General features: G+C 41.2%; 1 protein-coding gene across 16 annotated transcripts in view; it reads right to left on the bottom strand.

The window, feature by feature from the left end:
* Window positions 1-17,428, bottom strand: part of Rapgef2 (Rap guanine nucleotide exchange factor 2) — a 224,964-nt gene that overhangs the window by 39,433 nt on the left and 168,103 nt on the right. For all 16 annotated transcript variants that reach the window (XM_063260907.1, XM_063260909.1, XM_063260911.1 and 13 more), the window contains 2 exons: window positions 10,395-10,526; window positions 3,528-3,705 (listed from right to left, as the gene is read on the bottom strand). In XM_063260907.1, coding sequence (XP_063116977.1) covers window positions 3,528-3,705; window positions 10,395-10,526 — 310 coding nt within the window. The remainder of the gene's footprint in view (window positions 1-3,527; window positions 3,706-10,394; window positions 10,527-17,428) is intronic.

Here is a 17,428-nt window from a genome sequence, read left to right as displayed (position 1 = left end):
GAGCTACAGGGGCTCTCATGTGGCCCTTTTTAATTGTACTAGAACACATTTAGTGCTGTTTACACTCCTTGCAGGGAACTAGAATATGTGTGTAATACATCTTGATTCCTTTTTCTCATTGCTCTCCATTCCTTATTTTTTTTCTTTTGGTTCACATTTCCTTGTTATTTTTTTCATAGAAGATGATCTTTATTAGTACATTTTAGCTATGCATAATGACTGCATTCATAATAGGGAATTTGTACCTGTACCTGAAATAACTTCACTCTTTTTCCCCTGTTCTGTTACCCTCCCTTCAGCCTTTCTTCTCCTTCTTGTTGACAAAAGCTTCGTTTCCATTTTCTTTCAACCCCTTTTCATTAGGGGAAATGGTCTGTATTTCTCTTTCTTGGTTGGACCCTCTAGTTTTGGTATCAGGATAACGCTTGCTTCGAGGAATGAATCTGGGAATACAGTTCCCCTTTCAGTTTCAGTAAAGAGTTTGAGAGGTAATGATATTAGGTCTCGTCCAAATATCTTGCAGAATTCAGCCATGGATCCATCAGGACCTGTACTTAGATTTGTAAATTTTTAATTATATCTTTGATTTCACTGACTGGTATTGGCTCATTTAGACTTTTTATATCTTTCTGATTCAGCTTGGTAATTTCTCTATATCCAAGAATCTGTCCATTTCTTCTGCATTCTCCATCTTACTGAAATACAAGTTCTGGAAGTGAGTATCTTAGTTATTTTTCTCTCACTGCTGAGACAAAACACCTGATACCTCAAATTGAGGAAAGAAAGGTTTATTTAGATCACAGTTTGTGGAGGTTTCCGTCCATAAGCAGCTGGCTCCAAGGTAGAGTGGTGTGGAAGAGGGGCAAGAGTTCATGGCAATAAAAGACAGCAAAAGCAGCAAGAGCAAAAAAGGGCAAAACAAGTCTCTTTCTGTCCCTTTTATTCAGAATGCTGGGATTAGGGGTGATGCCAATCCAATCAGTGGATTGATTCAGCAATCTCCCAGCATCCTTAATCGTTATTTGCCCTAAAATTCAGGTTGGTTTGTGTCCAGACCCATTCAGCCTTCAGCAGTTAGTGTGCTGTCTATGGGCTTTGGGGTCCACTAGGTGGAGTCAGCAGTGGTTATGAGTTTTGAGCTCAGTTAATCCCTCTCCAACATGGTTCCTGGCCAATCGTCCTCTCCTGGGTGATGTCTGAACCTGCACCACTCACCAGCCACTGCAGTGCTCCATTCCCTCTGCTCTTTTCCATTGCTGCGTCTCTCTGTGGAGGCTACTGAGTAGCCAGCATTCACCACACGACTGCAGGTTTGAGCTGTCCCTCCCACACACTGAGTCTGGGCTCCAGGAGAAGGTGCCACCTGCCACCTTCTCCTCCTCTGCTGAAGTTTCCCTTTGCTGTCCCGGTGGGCTTCAATCCTAGTACTTCAGATCCTTCCTGGTCCCCAAGACTCACTGCCCTACTTCTTTTTTGTCACGTTGCTATATTCCAGTGTCTGGACACCAAATCTCAGAGGCTCTTTGTTGCTCACCATTTGCTATCTTCCCAGAAGTCCTCTCCATCCACCTCTTGATCCCTTTTCCCTTTAGGAAAGCTCCAGCCCCCTACTTTCTATCAGCTATCTTTTTCTTTGCCCTTTATTTGTACTTTAGATTTTTCATATAAGGGAAACCATGCAATGTTTAAGCTTGTATGCCTGACTTATTTCACATAACATTGTTTCAAGGTACATCCATTTTGCTACAAGTGATTCAAACTATCTTTCCTTTGTAGTTTTATTTTGAGGGATATAGACTATGAGATCTTTGAAGTTCTCCTTAGGAAAAAACCACATACTTCACTTGAGTTTAGCCAATTTATTTCTTTAAATAAATGTGCATTTGATAGCAGCAAGTATCAGCATTATCACCACCTATAAGGTAATTGATATTCAAATAAATGGTAATCACTATAGAAATTATACTGATGAGCACATTACAAAGAAAAAAGGGAAGACAAGACAAAAAGTGTTGCTGGGCCTGGTGGCCCACAGTCCCAGCCATGATCTGGACAGTATTGCTTAAACCATGCCCAGGCAACATCATGAGATCCTTGTAAACAGGAGAGGAAGGACAAAAAAAAGGAAAAGGGGAGAAAGAACAAATGAGCAGCTTTGGATTTACTTATCAGAATCAAAGCACAAATTCTGCTTTCCAGAAATCTGGGGAGAGGCTTCTCAGATGTAAGGTGAAAGTCACAGATTTCTAGGAATGACCTATGTGAATACACACTAGTGGCCCACATTCCTCCCACAAGTCTCCCCAGATGAACAGGTTACAGAGCATATGTGTGTCCATGCAAAGGGTCGCTTCTGAATGGGTCCACTCATAAGCAATAGCCTACCAGTGAGTCCATCTGTGAGCCAGGCTGCTCCACTAAGAAGGAAATTAAACCCCTTTTAATTTCCCTCTTTCCTTACAACAGAGGGGTTTTTTAAAAAACAGCAGCAGGCCATGATCAAATAACAAGAGATTAAAAACACAATTTTGGAGCGTAGAAGTCAAATGAACACTTGGTTAGCACCCATGAGAACGTGAGATCTGAAGGCTTTGCAAGTAAAACTGAGACTCATCCAGCCTCGCCTGCCCCTGGTCGCAGCCCTTGCTCCACACCGGCCGCTGGCTCCTGCCTGCATCACTTGCTCCTTCAGCATCTCCCAGCAATGACCCTGGCATCCTGCTCAGTGAAGCTGTCAGGAGCTGGCTGAGAGCTCCGTGGAAGAGGCACTTGGCGCTGCTGGATTCAGGAGAGCTGAGGGACCATTATTGCATCGCAGTGCTCACCCAGGCAGTCACAAACTTCCACAGAGCAAAGGATGTCGAATGAACTTTGCACATCTCACCCGGTTTTGATTTTCCATCAATTGCTAGTACATGTACATAATTTAAATGCTTTTCTTACACACACACACACACACACACACACATCCACCCTCCCACATCCAATCCCACAAACACAGCCACCTCATTCTTAAGAACACCTGGGCTCAAGAGGGCTGGGAGCGCAGCAGGAACACCAGGTGGTCTGGCTCAGGCAGGGCCCAGAGCTCCGGAGGGAGAGGGTGCTCCACAGGCAGCATCCTCAGTGTGCCTCTCTAGGGAGCAGCCAGAGTGTGGCCACTCTGGTGCATAGCCCCTCGGCCTTGCCTGGGCTCCTGCTGTCCCCACATCACAGGAGAAGGAACAACCCCTGCCTGCCAGGAGCCTAGGGGGCCAGGGCCCACAGGAAAGTTACAGGAAGATAGCTTCTCCGGATGACTGTTCCTGACTTCCTGGTGGTCATAAACTGAGGATGAGGTGACGTGGGGAGGCATTTTCCTAGGGCATTTCCCTCAGAGTGTTACTGTTATACTCATAAGGGCATGAAGTAAAACTGACCTTTTCCAACACTTTTCCAATAAATACTCATGTTTACACAATGGAAATTTATAAACTTCCCAGAAGCTTCCTGGGCCTGCGGCGCCGTCTGCCAGCTTCTATACTCACCAATGTCATCGTCAGTCCTGTCGATTGGGTCCTTCTCCAGACAGTCCCGCACGACATCCCTGCTCATCAGCGGGTCCGAGGCCCTCTCGATGTCCTCCTCGTCGTCGTCGTCCTCAGAGTCCACCGCCGTTTCTGGTAACCCGCTCAAGTCCATATCGCCAGCCTCACTTTCTGTGGCCTGAACATAGACAAAACACTTTTTAAAAGAACTATTTAAGCAGATCAATCTTTGCAGCTCCAAAGAGAAAAGAACAATTGTTCAAAAGTTTTATTTTTCTGTAACTATGTTAAATGGGTCCAGTACCTCGCAACTACTCGCCAAATGTTATATAAAAGAATTACTTCAACAAAACATGAGTGATTTTATCTACATGAGTGATTTTATCTATTAAAATTTAAACCAGAATCAGTAATTTTTATCTCAATAATTCTGACTTCTTACCTGTGCCTTCTTGTGGCACTTGAAACACAGACCAAAGAAGAAAAGGATAGTATTTGCTTTCACTATGTTTTTCAAAGAAAATGGTTATCATAAGGGCCTCAGGGAGATCAACTGTTAATTCTAAGCAATTCCTCCTCCAGAAAAGTTAGAGGAGTTTACTAATGCCAAGAAGACAGGACCACTTTCCCCCTATTAGAAAGTCTTATAAAATATGAACTGTAAATTAATGGTAACCTGATACCAAGCTCAGACCAAGACCTAGGTTTTTTTGGCGGGGAGGGTGCTGGGGATCAAACTCACAACTGTGCATTTGCCTGGCAGGAGGCCCTTATACCACTGAGCTAAAACCCCCAGCCTGACCTGGGTTATTCTAACAACCACTCTCGAATTCCAAATCAAGCCTGAAGGCAATGCATCTCACCATCAACTGCTTCCCAGGCAAAGGCAGAGTGGAAAGGACCCCAATATGTGGACACACTCGTGGTGCCGGGTACAGTCTCTCCTGCCCAGCTGTCTGCAGACCGGACTACTGTCTTTTTAGGTCAACCCACAGCCTTTCCGCATGAGGTCAGCAACCTGTTAACTTGCATCATACCGGTCTTAGTTAAGGTCTTAGTTAACATAAAGACAGACTCACTCCTGCGAGTGAGAATGAACTGAATTAAAAGCTAACTGCATTTCCAACTGAAATATTAAAGTCTGGAAAACCCAACATTAACTTTGCAGAAAGTGTGTATTACAAAGTTTTATCAACTTTATAAAATATAGCCCACATAATTTTCAAAGACAATAAAGACCTCTAAGAATAGCCAAATACAGACTTTGTAATAAAAACTTAAAAACACAAAGTATTGAGCATGATAATAATAAACTCTGAATACTTACAATGTACCAGACCATGCTCTGTTATGTATAAATTAACTAATCCTTGAAGCAACCCTAGAAGTCAAAGTCATTAATTTTCACTGTTCTCTCAGAATTATAGTAAAGAAAAACCTTTTCCCCATACTCGTTCTGATGACACACTGTGGACTCGAGATTGGAACGCAGGAATTCTGGCTCCAGAGTCTTAACCACAACCCAACCTACTCTCTGTATCTGACACATATAAATGCAGCTTATACGCTGACGTACACATACTGTACAATTCAAATCAATACTTGTGGACACACCAATACTGCTGGCTACAGCTGCATTCCCACCCCAGCCCCACCTATCTTGAAGATTACTCATTGCCTTACAATTTCATAAACAACATCAGTCTTCTACTGCATACATATCTATGTATGGTATGAACGAAATACAAACAAAAACTGTTTCTTTTAAATAATTTATATAACAAAAGGTTATTCTTTAACAGACAACATATGCTAGCTGAAAGATGAAAATACATTTTACACAATCTCAAAGAATCATCAGCATTGAAATGAAATCGCCATAGGTCCATGAGCAACTGTGTGCGTGTGCGACACAGGGGATGCAACCCGAGGCCTTGAGTGGGCAAGACACGGGCTCCTCACTGAGCCACGCGTCTCCATCCTCAACTCTATTTAAATCTTAAGCAGAACAACTTTCGAATGTCCACTGGATTCATCTTTCTAAAACAGAACCTCACTTGATCACAACTATTTACTACCAATATGTGTATTCCATTCTTTAAAAACCATTCATTCATGAAACCAGAACTTGGAAGGTTACTTTAACTTAGAATAAGCATCAGTTTTCTCTTACAGTATTAAAGAATTCACCACATAACACATAAGCAACTTCCCAGAAAAGTCCAGGAACAAGATGGTATTTGGAAACCCAGTAGAGCTGAATCTTAATGAACTCAAGGAGGGCTGAATGTCCAGGGCTTGGAACCCATCATTCCCTGAATTTATATTTGCTGAACAAACAAACCCAAGGCAGTGGCTCTGAGCCTCACTCACTCAAGTGTTCAGTACATGATGTCAGAAAGTCACTCAACCTTTCTGAGCCACAGCTTTGTCACCTGTAGCTCCCGAGGCAGCATCTCCACTCACAGGCTCCTGAATCCGAGACACAGGGCACCCAGTTCAAGCCAGCCAGAGTATGGTGCACCAAGGCTGAGGGTACAGCTTAGGGGCAGCCGAGCCGGCATGTGGCCCTGGGCTCGATCCACTTTCCCATCCTGAAGAAAGGTACTCTTCACCTTACTCTATGTCTCCTACTTCTCCCGTGAGCAATGAGCCTGACACACAAAATACATTCACAAAATCTGACCAAGGAAAAAACTCTGTAAGATATCCCACTCACTTACATACCTACAAACAAATTCCCTCAGACTAATTCTAATCATTAAACTCTAGCCAAATGATTAACACGGTTCTTAAAATCCAACTACTGGGCATATCTTAAAGGTTATCAATTAAGAAAAGGAACAAACCAAGGACATTTTACATATCATAAAGCTGTAGTGCACTGTTAATTACGATTTTTAAAAATGCTAGTTTTATCTTTAAGCACCTTAAAATTATCAGCAAAAATATTTTTTGCTTAAATACTTGATACTTACTGCCATATGAAAGTTGCTAATTAACCTCAACATAAAACTATGCAGAATTTCAAACATATGAGTTTAACCCAAAAGTTCCTAACTCAGATCCTACTAGAAATGTAACTTAGAAAGTTACACTGATGCTGAGATAAGAGTAGGAACATCTCACTAAATCCTTTATATATGAAAAGTACAAAGATAAGATTAGAAAGGCCTGGGGATATGACACAGTGCCTGCCTGGTAAGCATGAGGTCTTGAGTTTTATTCCCAGTACCAAAAAAAGATTGGAAAAAAACATAGTGCTTCTATTAAGTCAACCTTGCGTATCAGAATTTACATTGTTTCAAATTTTGTACCATCATATTTAGTAAGAAAATGTGTGTTAATTTGATAGGTAAAACAGTGTCATGTTTAAATACTCCTATACTCAATTACTAGTATTTTAAATACTGTAAGGTACAGATAGTTGTATTTTACTTTGCAAATAACCTTTGAACATTTATGTTGTTAGCTGAGCATTTTTATCAATTTCCATAAATCAGTTATGACTTTAAACATCTGTCTCAACTGATAACTAAAATGTTCTCATCATTTATTAAAACATTAAAAATGCCAGGGTATAGTGGCACACACCTGTAATCCCAGCACTTGGGGAGGCTGTGGCAGGAGGACTGCTGCAAGTTCAAGGCAAACCAAGGCCGGCCTGAACTGCACAGTGAAACCCTGCCTCAAACTCCGCCCAAAACAAAACAAACCCATTAAGAATTTACTAACTATGGATTTATGTAATTATGACATAAAGTTAGAATATCAATGATCTCCTACCCTAAAGATTATGTGTTGAATAATAATACACCACTTTCTTAATTGACTTGTGAGGACTCCTGTATTTACATATTCTTTCCACATGAGCAAGTTCCTTTCTGCTTGAACTCTGTTCTAATGATCTATTTTTGGACAACTATTTTCAGCCCACGTAAGCCACTCACTGATAGTCCCAATATTTCACACTTAATCCTGGCTAGAAGAGGCACTGTCTCACAGCTCTGAGGCCTTCTGCGTTCTGTCACTAATCTCCTATGCTTTTAGCTCACTTCCATCTGCCTCTAGAGTGCCTTTCTCTCCTCAAGATGCTCTTCAGTCTGCATCAGTCTGCAGCGCTCTGCAGCCCTGGATGTCTAGCTCTCATGCCTCCTGTCATCTCCTTCGTATCCAGCTTATATCCGCAGTCCATTATTTCCATTATATTTATTCAACACAGCTTTACCGAATGCTGACAATTTCTTGGCATGCTATTGAGCAGTGCTGAAAAAAACCTGCCTTTCTGCAGCTGTGATTCTGGTATACAGACAACAGAGAAAAGCAGTATCACTGGAGTCAGAATCCAGGAAGGAAGCAAAGAACTAGCTAGAAAAGACATCACAATGCTATGTCTTCTTCACAGACAATAAAGGAAGCAAACAATAAATTAAGAGAAGAACTCTCTTGGGAGACATTTGAAAATGAAGGCAAAAGAGAGTCAAGCTATGCAGAAACATTTCCGGAAGTTGCAAAGCTATGCTGCTTAGGTCCTGGTGGCATCCATCCTCTGCTCTCCATGTGCTTACCATGGAGATGACTTAAGGCAGCAAAGGAAACACTGTATTTAAGGCACACAACTCCTTCAAGAGTCTCCTGTCTCTGCAACCACTGCTTCAAAACTTCTCTCTCCCTAAAACCAAGCTCAGCAAAAAAAATTCTCTGGGGTAAGCACAGAAGCTCAAAGGGAAGCTCCTAACCATCACGCTCTGTTCTGCAGCCACAAGGATGCAGCATCCCTTTTCTTCAAAGGCTGTTCCATCTTGTTCTTCAGCCTCCTCCTACCCTTTCAACAACACCATTCTACTCATCTCCCTCCCCTACGATAGCATTCAGTCTCAACCTCTGCACCCCAGTAAGAGCTCCTCCCACATCAGAACTGTACCAGCATTAAGGAGCTGCCATAGGAGACAGATGCTCATCCCTAGAACTATTTAGAACAAACTGCATGCTTGGTGATACAGAAATTAGTAAATGCAGAGATTGGAAGTTAAACCAGGTGCATCTGTGGGACCTCCCACCTGAAGAATTTCGGATTCAAGGACAGTAAAAGTGGTCTACCGGGAAGCTCTACTACATACTGATTGTTGCAGCGCCAGTAAGTAAACCCTCTGAGGTACCTGTGGACTTCTTCCTTTTGGAGGCAGCATGTCTGTCACCAAGTTTGAAAGTAACAGTCTGTGGACTCAACTCAATGAACCAGAAGGAGGTGCAGGACTGCCCTCCCTCACCTGCCACCAAACACCATGCAGAGCTGCAGGCTGTGCACCCCAACTATGTGAGAGTGAACCTGCATCCACACACTGCATTCTCAGAAGTTCGGATGCTAGCCAGGGGCAATCCAAGTGTCAAGTTTCATGAATGTATACCCAGCCTACTTAAAGCAACAGCACAGAAGACTAGAATCCCTCTGAAATACTCATCAATACAGTATGTAAAGAAGTGACTTTATTATGATAATAAATTTATACTCTAGTGGTTCCAATCAAGTTTTCATGTTTGCAGAGAGCAGTGATAACAACTGCTCTAATTTCATTACATTCCCACCATAGACCCTCAAAAATACAACTATTTCAAAGTTTAGAGGACAAGGATTCTGCCTGTGACATCTCAATTAATATAAGTTGAAATATAGCTTTTATTATACTATTCATTATGTAAGAAAACTCATGAATAATTTTTTAAAAATCACCTCCCAGGAAGAGGACACATGTGTATGTATGATGTATCTATCAAAGGTAAACTGCCTTGGCCCACTGCCTTTGCTAACACTTGAAACAGGCTCATTTCCCCGAGAGTTCATTCTGAGTTAACACTGTCTGGTTCAAAATACAAATCTGCAAAGTGACATTAAAAAGAAGAAATTGTATTTCTTATTGCAAAATAATAAATTCTTGGTCAGTCAAGAATTTTTAAATGGGGGCTGGGGGTTTAGCTCAGAGTGGCATAAGCGCCTGCCTTGCAAGTGTGTGGTCGTGAGTTCGATCCCTGGTACCGATAAAAGAAAAACAGACCAAAAGAAAGAAAGAAAGAAAGAATTTTTAAATGACAGTGCTTGAGCTAACAAAATATTTAAAAAATATATTTAAGACTATTTATAAAGTTACTAATCAGTAACTATAGTAAGTATAGAAAACTATGTACTTCCATGATGAATGCAATCATTATGAACTACAGAAATACACTAATAAAAATATTAAAAGTTTAAAATTGAAATTTTAATTCCTAAGATCTACTAAATTTAGGGCTTACTGTCTTTTCTGGGGGGGGGGGGGGACACTAGGGATCGAACTCACGATCGAATACTCACCAGCAGCACCAGGCAAGCACTTATGCCACTGAGCTAAATCCCCGGCCCAGCGCTTAATGTCTGGTACACAGTACTGTATCTGTTCATTTACTGTTAATAATAATGATTTTTTAAAAGGCTGGGTATAACTCAGTAAAGGAGCACTGGGAGCGGAGAGGGGAGGGCAGGCGGCTGATTAGTAAGATAAATCTTCCATAAAAGCATAAGTATATCTAGAAAAGTTATAAGCCTACTAACAGCTATAGTCAAGTGAATAAAACATTGAACGTTAAAGAGAATTCCACAACAACCACTCTATTTAAAATTCTGGTAACAGGAGATGAAAGCATGGTTTGACAGTTCCACTTCCTAAACAAATATATATAAAGCATGGTGTGTGTCCACTTGAAGCATAACCATTTCAATTTTATATACATGTACTCACAGTATGTACACATGTATCTGCTGTGTATTAATGGAGAATTAACTCCTTGGAATGGATGAGAATGAACCAAACGCCAAGGAAAACAGCTTCTCACCTGGTAAATATCAGAAAGACTGCTGCTCCCAGAGTCGCTGGTGATGCTACATCCTGAGTGGCTGGAGGAGACGTGCGTCACCTGGGGGTGGAGGCTGTCAGTAAGGTGCAGTTTTGTAAAATCTGCAGGAAGCTGTGGAAGCAGCAGGAAAAGCTAGGGTTACAATGTGAACAAGAACTTCAGGAAGGTATTTCAGGATTGTAACACTGTATTCTATTTCAATTGTTGAGCCAAAAATGTAGTTAAGAAAGACCCTTGATTTCAAATTCACAAAATTCAAAATACTCCCCCCCCCAAAAAAATTACAAAATAAAATTTTAATGTTTATGAGCATGCAATGGACTTTAAATAATACTGAATTCAATGCTCAAATGGGTGGATTTGGTGATTAAGATGAACTTGGGAAAGTACTTGGTGAGCTACAATGTGCTTTTTATACATCAATGAGCAAACAGAGTTGGCACTGACAAATTCAACTCTGTGGCAAGAAATAGCTTAGGTAAAAAGACAGTTCGAAGTTTTTTTTTTTTTTAATTATGAAATGACGTTTAATAGTTCTTAAAAATGAGCATCTTAGAATCTATAAATACACTGTCATACAAGGAACTATACTAGTCCAACACACACACACACATACACACACACACACACACACACACACCCCAGTGTTCTACTTGTCTATGTTTTAAAATAGCCTCTATTAAAGTAAATACACTCACTAAGGAGCCTTCAAAGGCTCTACCACTCCTTGTATGTTAGAGAGGATGATTTTTAAGGGAAACATTCACACATTTGTTCATTCAACAAACATCTATGGACCCCTTTCTTCCTTTCTGCTTGTCAATCGGTGAGACTGTAAGAAAGCACCGCCCTCAAGAATCTATGTTTTCTCTAGCTATTACCACGTTTTTAAACTGAGAGAAAAAGAGTGAACTACATTTATTTACAATACTACTCTTACACTACTGGCCAGTAACACATACAACCTTTCAAGAACATGCTACCTGTCATCTTTAAGTATTAATAACAGTCTCTCTTTTCTACTTGCATACTGATCCTATTTAGCTCATATATAATAAACATAAGACTAACTTAAAACTGAAGAGTTTACCTTTGTAATATTCCACCTCTCACTTGACCTTTTCCCTCTAGCCCTCCAGAAGCTTGACTCTATTGCCCACGGTGAAATAAGCCCCACTAAAGAGCTGATGCAGGTTTATGAAAATGACCAAAACAGTGTTCTACCTCAAACCTCCAAACAGATAAGCAAGATGAATCTGTACCTCACAACCACGCAGACCTGTCTCTATGGACAGACTATTCCACTCTCTGTCTTACGCAGGACTTTTAACAATATTTTAGGCAACAACTTTATGGGATGCATGGTACACAAAGATTTAAACATTAATTTTCTGGGGAGCTTTTGATTAGATGCCACCTAAACATGAAAAGTCTTTTAAGTTGGAGGAGCTGGAAGACGTTTCATCAAATGTGTGAAATCACTGCAAATGTAACCTATCTCACTAAGTGTTCTCTTTTTAAACAGACCAGTGAGGATGTAAAATCATCGAATTTAGGAAAATAACAATTTCTCTGCAGTAACTAAAAAGATAAACACCTCTAAATTAAACAGAATTTATCTGTTTAATTCATAAGGCAGAGTAGGAAAACATCTATAGGATTTTTTTCAGGATCAATTTGAAGACAGATGTTTACAGACATGCACTAAAGACTATGATTTTATGTGGAGCTAAGTGATAGTCACCAGATATTAAAATAATGTTTGTAACCCAGTATAAATAGCCTTTAACATCCAGCAGCATTTCCATTTAATTCGGTCACTTCCTATGACTGGGGAAATACTGCAGCTCAGGGACTTTAAAAGGAATCAATAAGTATAAATTACCGAACAACAAACTGATTTCTAGTGATTAGTTTTTACAGTTATGATTCGGGCCAACACCCTCGTTCTTTTTCTATTAACTTGGTGTGTCAAATGAAGATACAGCTATCTGATGAATCTGCAGTCACTGAGAAATTGCTTATTTAAGTCTTAGTAAGACTCTTCCCTTCATCACCACCAGCTGTTGTTGGAATTCTGATGTGGCTTGTATTGAATCTGTAGCTCCCCTTTGGTGAAATCATCTCTCTCCTGAAGGTGCACTGTGTGCAGAGCGGCAGGGGAGGAGAGGCATACCTGGGGATGTGGGGGACACACCCAGCCTGTGCACACACTGTGTACTTATCCACAGAACTCATGGCTGTCGGGCCCAGAACTGCAAAGACTGCCAACAACTAAGGCTCATTTCGCCATGAAAGTGTAGCTTTACTTAATAAATAGTGAGTACTTACTGTGTGAGATACTCAGCTGGGGGCAGAGAATAAAAAGGTAAGTCATTTTCAATTCCAAATAGAGAAGAAGTTATAACAACAGGTGGTGATAAGCAACACAAAAATCACACCTGATTTTAAACATTTTGTTTTACCCCCTTGCTCTATCACCTGTCTTTTGTAAAATGGCATGAAATGATGTATTAAACTTAAGAGTAAAATGTAATTAGCTTGAGTGTCCTTTTATTTACAAGTATAAGGATACGCCTCACATTCATGAAGCCTTCGAAGTCTTTCCTCACAAAAAGGGAAAACAACACACGCCCGGCTGAGGGACATGGGTAGGGAGCACACCCCGGCTTTGTCCAGCAGCAGCGGGGAGAGCCTGGGAGGCTCCCATCGTCAGCCCCAGCCATGCACAATGCACAGATGCAAAAGCAGCCAGAAGCCTGACTCTAAGGAGACTTGGGTTTCTAAGATCCAAAAGCAAAACAACACTGAGAAAAAAAATCAGTAACTTTTCCGTCATCAATAATGAACTGAGACAGAAATCAGGAAAGTAACTTCCCTCACAATAACACCAAACTGCAGCAGCAGCAGCAGCAGCAGCAGCAGCAGCAGCAGCAGCAGCAACAAACAAGGGACCCACCTAACCGAGGAGGTGAGAGCACTCTACCATAAAAACTACAAAGCACTGACACTAGAAGCAAGAAGACAGAAGAGGAAAGACCTCCCATGCGCTCGGGTGTTAAAACGGCCATTTCACCAAAAGGGAGCTACAGATTCAATACAAGCCAAATCAAAATTCCAACAACATTCTTCACAGTACTAGAAAAAAACAAACCTAAAATTTACATGGAAACACCAAAGACTCAGAAAAGCCAAAGCAATTCAGGGCAAAAAAGAGCAATGCTGGCAGTGTCAAATTCAAATTGTACAGCAAAAGCTTCTGGGCTCAATGGCACATGCTACCTGAAGTCCTAGCATTCTGGGAGGCTGAGGGAGGAGGACTGACTGCAGGTTTTAGCACCCCCTGGGAAAAGTACTGAGAGTCAAACTCAAAATATTCTGTTTTAAAAACTGAAAAGGGGGTGGTAATATAGCTTGTGACAGAATGTATGTGGGTTTGAATCCTAGTACCACGCGCGCGCACGCGCGCACACACACACACACACACACACACACACACACACACAAATCACAAATTATACTGCAAAACCATAATGACAAAACCAGTCTGGTACTGACACAGAAAGAGACCAATGCACTAGAAGACACAGACACAAACCCTCACAAATACAGCCATGTGATTCTCAATAAAAGAGCCAAAATTATGTTAGAGAAGACAGCCTCCTTAACAAACGGTGGTGGAAAAGGGGATGATCAGATAGAGAAGACCTGTCTTGACCTCTACATCTTGACCTCTCCCCGTCTACAAAAATCGATGCAAAATGATCAAAGATCTAGAGGAAAGACAAAGTGTGGAACGGCAAGATGGAAACCAGTAGACACTTTGAAGCCACAGAAAGAGGCAAAAACTCCCTGAACAGGACCCCTCAAGCACAGAAAATACCAGTAACAACCAACAAAAGGGCTACAAGTGAATTAAAAAGTTTCTGCACATCCAAGAAAACAACCAACAGTGAAGAGATGGCCTAGAAGGTGCAAGAAAATCTGTACCAGCTACTCTTCAGAAAGATTAATATCTAGAATAGACAAAGAATTCAAAGGAACCTAACACACACACACACACACACACACACACACACACACACACACACACAATCAAATAGCCCAATTACCAAATGGGCAAATGACCTGAACAGAAACTTCTCAAAAGAAGTGCAAATGGCCAATGGATATATGAAAAAAATGTTCATGTTCATGATCTTTAGGTATTAGGGAAGCACAAATCAAAGCTACACTGAGATTCATCTAACCCCAGCAGGAATGGCCACCATCAAGAATACACATAACAATAAATTCCAGCAAAGATGTGAAGAAAAAGGAGGCCTTCTGCAAGGCTGCTGGGAATCTAAATCTACAGAAATCATGCAGAGCTTCCTCAAAACACCGAAATTAGAGCCAGTGTGTTACCCAGCTTCGCTACTGCTTGGTGGCCAGCAGAAGAAATCAAAACCAGCACATGGGGGCCATCTGCTTTCCTGTGTTTACTGTGGCCCACTTCACAACAGTCATGATATGGTCGCAGCCCAGGAACCCATTGAGATGAACACACAAAAGTGACATTAAAAAAAAAAAGGGAGGGGGGCAAAGAGTGTGGTACAGCGCAGCAGCATCTGGGGAGACTCTTGGGGAATGCTCAAGGGCAAGCAGACATTTTAAAGGGCACAATATGACAAGGGTCGCTACTCTCAGTCTTGTTCCAAGCCTGCCTGGGTGCCACTTGAATCTGCTACTGCTGTGCTACTTAAATTCCTGACTAGAAGATTAAAATGGAGCTGGAACTGCGATTTAGTCACCACTTGTAACAGAAATTCTGTTCAGAAAATAAGAAAACTAATACACCTGTCTGATGAAAATAGCAATGCAACAAATAGAAAAATTAACACATTTTGATGTAACACCAATACATGCCCCAAGCAATTCATTAAATGCACAATGCAAAGTACTCTCTTATTTATATTTTCATTACCATTAAAAATATCTTTCTTTTAATATTTGATAATATAGATACATTACTGCTTAAATTTTTTCTGGATCAAGCAACCTTTTTTTTTCCCAACTTTCTAAACGTATCTTTTAGTTTAGCGCCTCCCCTAAAATATATTACTAGTATTAGATAAATGATTGAGTTACAGTTTGACCACAAACACTGCTAAATACATAACAAAGGTAATGTTTTAAGCAAATTCATTTTTTTTTTTTTTTGTCTTTTTCATCGGTACTGGGGAACGAATTCACGACTGCCTGCTTACAAGGCAGGCGCTTATGCCGCTGAGCTAAATCCCCAGCCCCCTTAAGCAAATTCTTGAGTCAGATTATAACATTATACATAAATCATTAATTTTAGTTTTATGCTTATATATTGATGCATATATAGGCACTCCACGTATATAAGTATAAACCTAAAACTAATTATCATTTCATGAAACCTTGACAGTATTTGTCTGATGATTTGCTTTATTTTATGGATTGCAAACATGGATGTACACAGTAGCTGAAGAAGAAAGCACCATACCTGGCTAATGGTCCACATACAAATACGCACTTGATAATCACCGACAGCAGCTGGCGTTTAGAAATGCCACAAGTTCTGCGTGGTAACGAGAATGGATATCTTCCATCTCTGTTACTGCTAAGTAAGTATCCTGTTCAGCGGCTAGGACCCTGAAGTGGCAGTGGTGTGGCACAGGCTTAGGGGCTGCTCCTCCCGTGTTACTGCTGCAGGCAGCACAGACTCCAGACCCAGCTAATAGGGGGAAGCGGGGGTACTCAGTGTGGATGCCCTACCAGCAGGTGGCCCATGCAGAAGAGTCTGAGACTCCGATCCACCACAATCATCTCAGGACCACTTGAAGAGTCCTAACAGTTAAAACACAAAACAAGATGCAAACCAACCAACCGTACTGCCATCATCACTGTAATTTGTTTATCTGATAATTTCTCACATTACTTCAAAGTCAGAGAATATGCAAGGCTTGGGTAACAGCTGGAGTGCGCCCACCACTCCCAGGTAGCACATGCTGAGGGTCTCTACTGAAAGCCAATGAGACACACAGCACACCCATGACCGGAAACCAACTTGACGTGAAGAAGAATCTAAGAATTTACCCCAGCGAATGCTGTTCTTCCATGCCATCACTGGAATTTTGTGAATACTCCTTACATTCATCTATTCACGTTTTAGGAGGAGGAGTCAGTGAAACACTGGACAGGTTTCCTATGTTTCTCTGAGGTATTAGTGGAAAAACTCGGGGACCTTACTGTTGCCCATTACTCATCTGCTGTGTATTTGAGAGCCTATGTTGTGACAATCAGATGACTCTGTGGTCATAAGGCACAGGGCGCAATGCACAGAAGTCACTAGGACGAGTGCTAACATCAAATCTAGGGCAGCACCAGCAGGTGACCACACCAATCAGAAAGGGCCAGCAGCCAGCCACCTGCCATCACCCTGCAAGCTAAGCACCCAGAGCAGCTCCCATTTATCTCTTTTTCCACCTTTCTATCACCTATCTCTCTGAATACTACCTGTTCAGGCATCCTTTGGCCTGTTTCTGCACAGAGCTCGATTAGGAATATTACTTAGTAGCCCATGTGAAAAACCAGTTTAAATTAGCCTTGACTTTTATTTCTTGAAGAACACCAGAGAAGGCAGACATGTGTACTCCTAAGCACTAGTCTCTGGAAGTAGCTTTCTTTCTTGTTGCCCCTGAACACCGCCCCATAGAAACACCCCCAGCCCCTTACTGTGTCTCCCCCAGGGCTTCCAAGAGACTCTCCTATAGCACACAATTTCCATGTTCATACACACACACGATGGCAAGTATGTCATGACATAGTACAACTGACAGGTGTAATACTTTCATTAAATTATAGGTAGACATCTTAAAGTATTGCTATGACTAGGCTTTAGAGAAACAGTTCTACAAAAATTTGTCAGTTTTACCTGCTAAAGAAATTTGCCAAAAAATTAATTAACTAGCAAGATCTATCTTTCTTTTCTTTCTCATTTTTGC

The sequence above is a fragment of the Cavia porcellus genome, unplaced genomic scaffold, assembly GCF_034190915.1.
Source record: "Cavia porcellus strain 051 isolate PalLab524CR breed Dunkin Hartley unplaced genomic scaffold, mCavPor4.1 scaffold_14, whole genome shotgun sequence".
In the NCBI taxonomy this organism is placed as follows: domain Eukaryota; kingdom Metazoa; phylum Chordata; class Mammalia; order Rodentia; family Caviidae; genus Cavia; species Cavia porcellus.
Note: the sequence above shows the minus strand (reverse complement) of the source record. Positions and strands in the feature narration are given on the sequence as shown.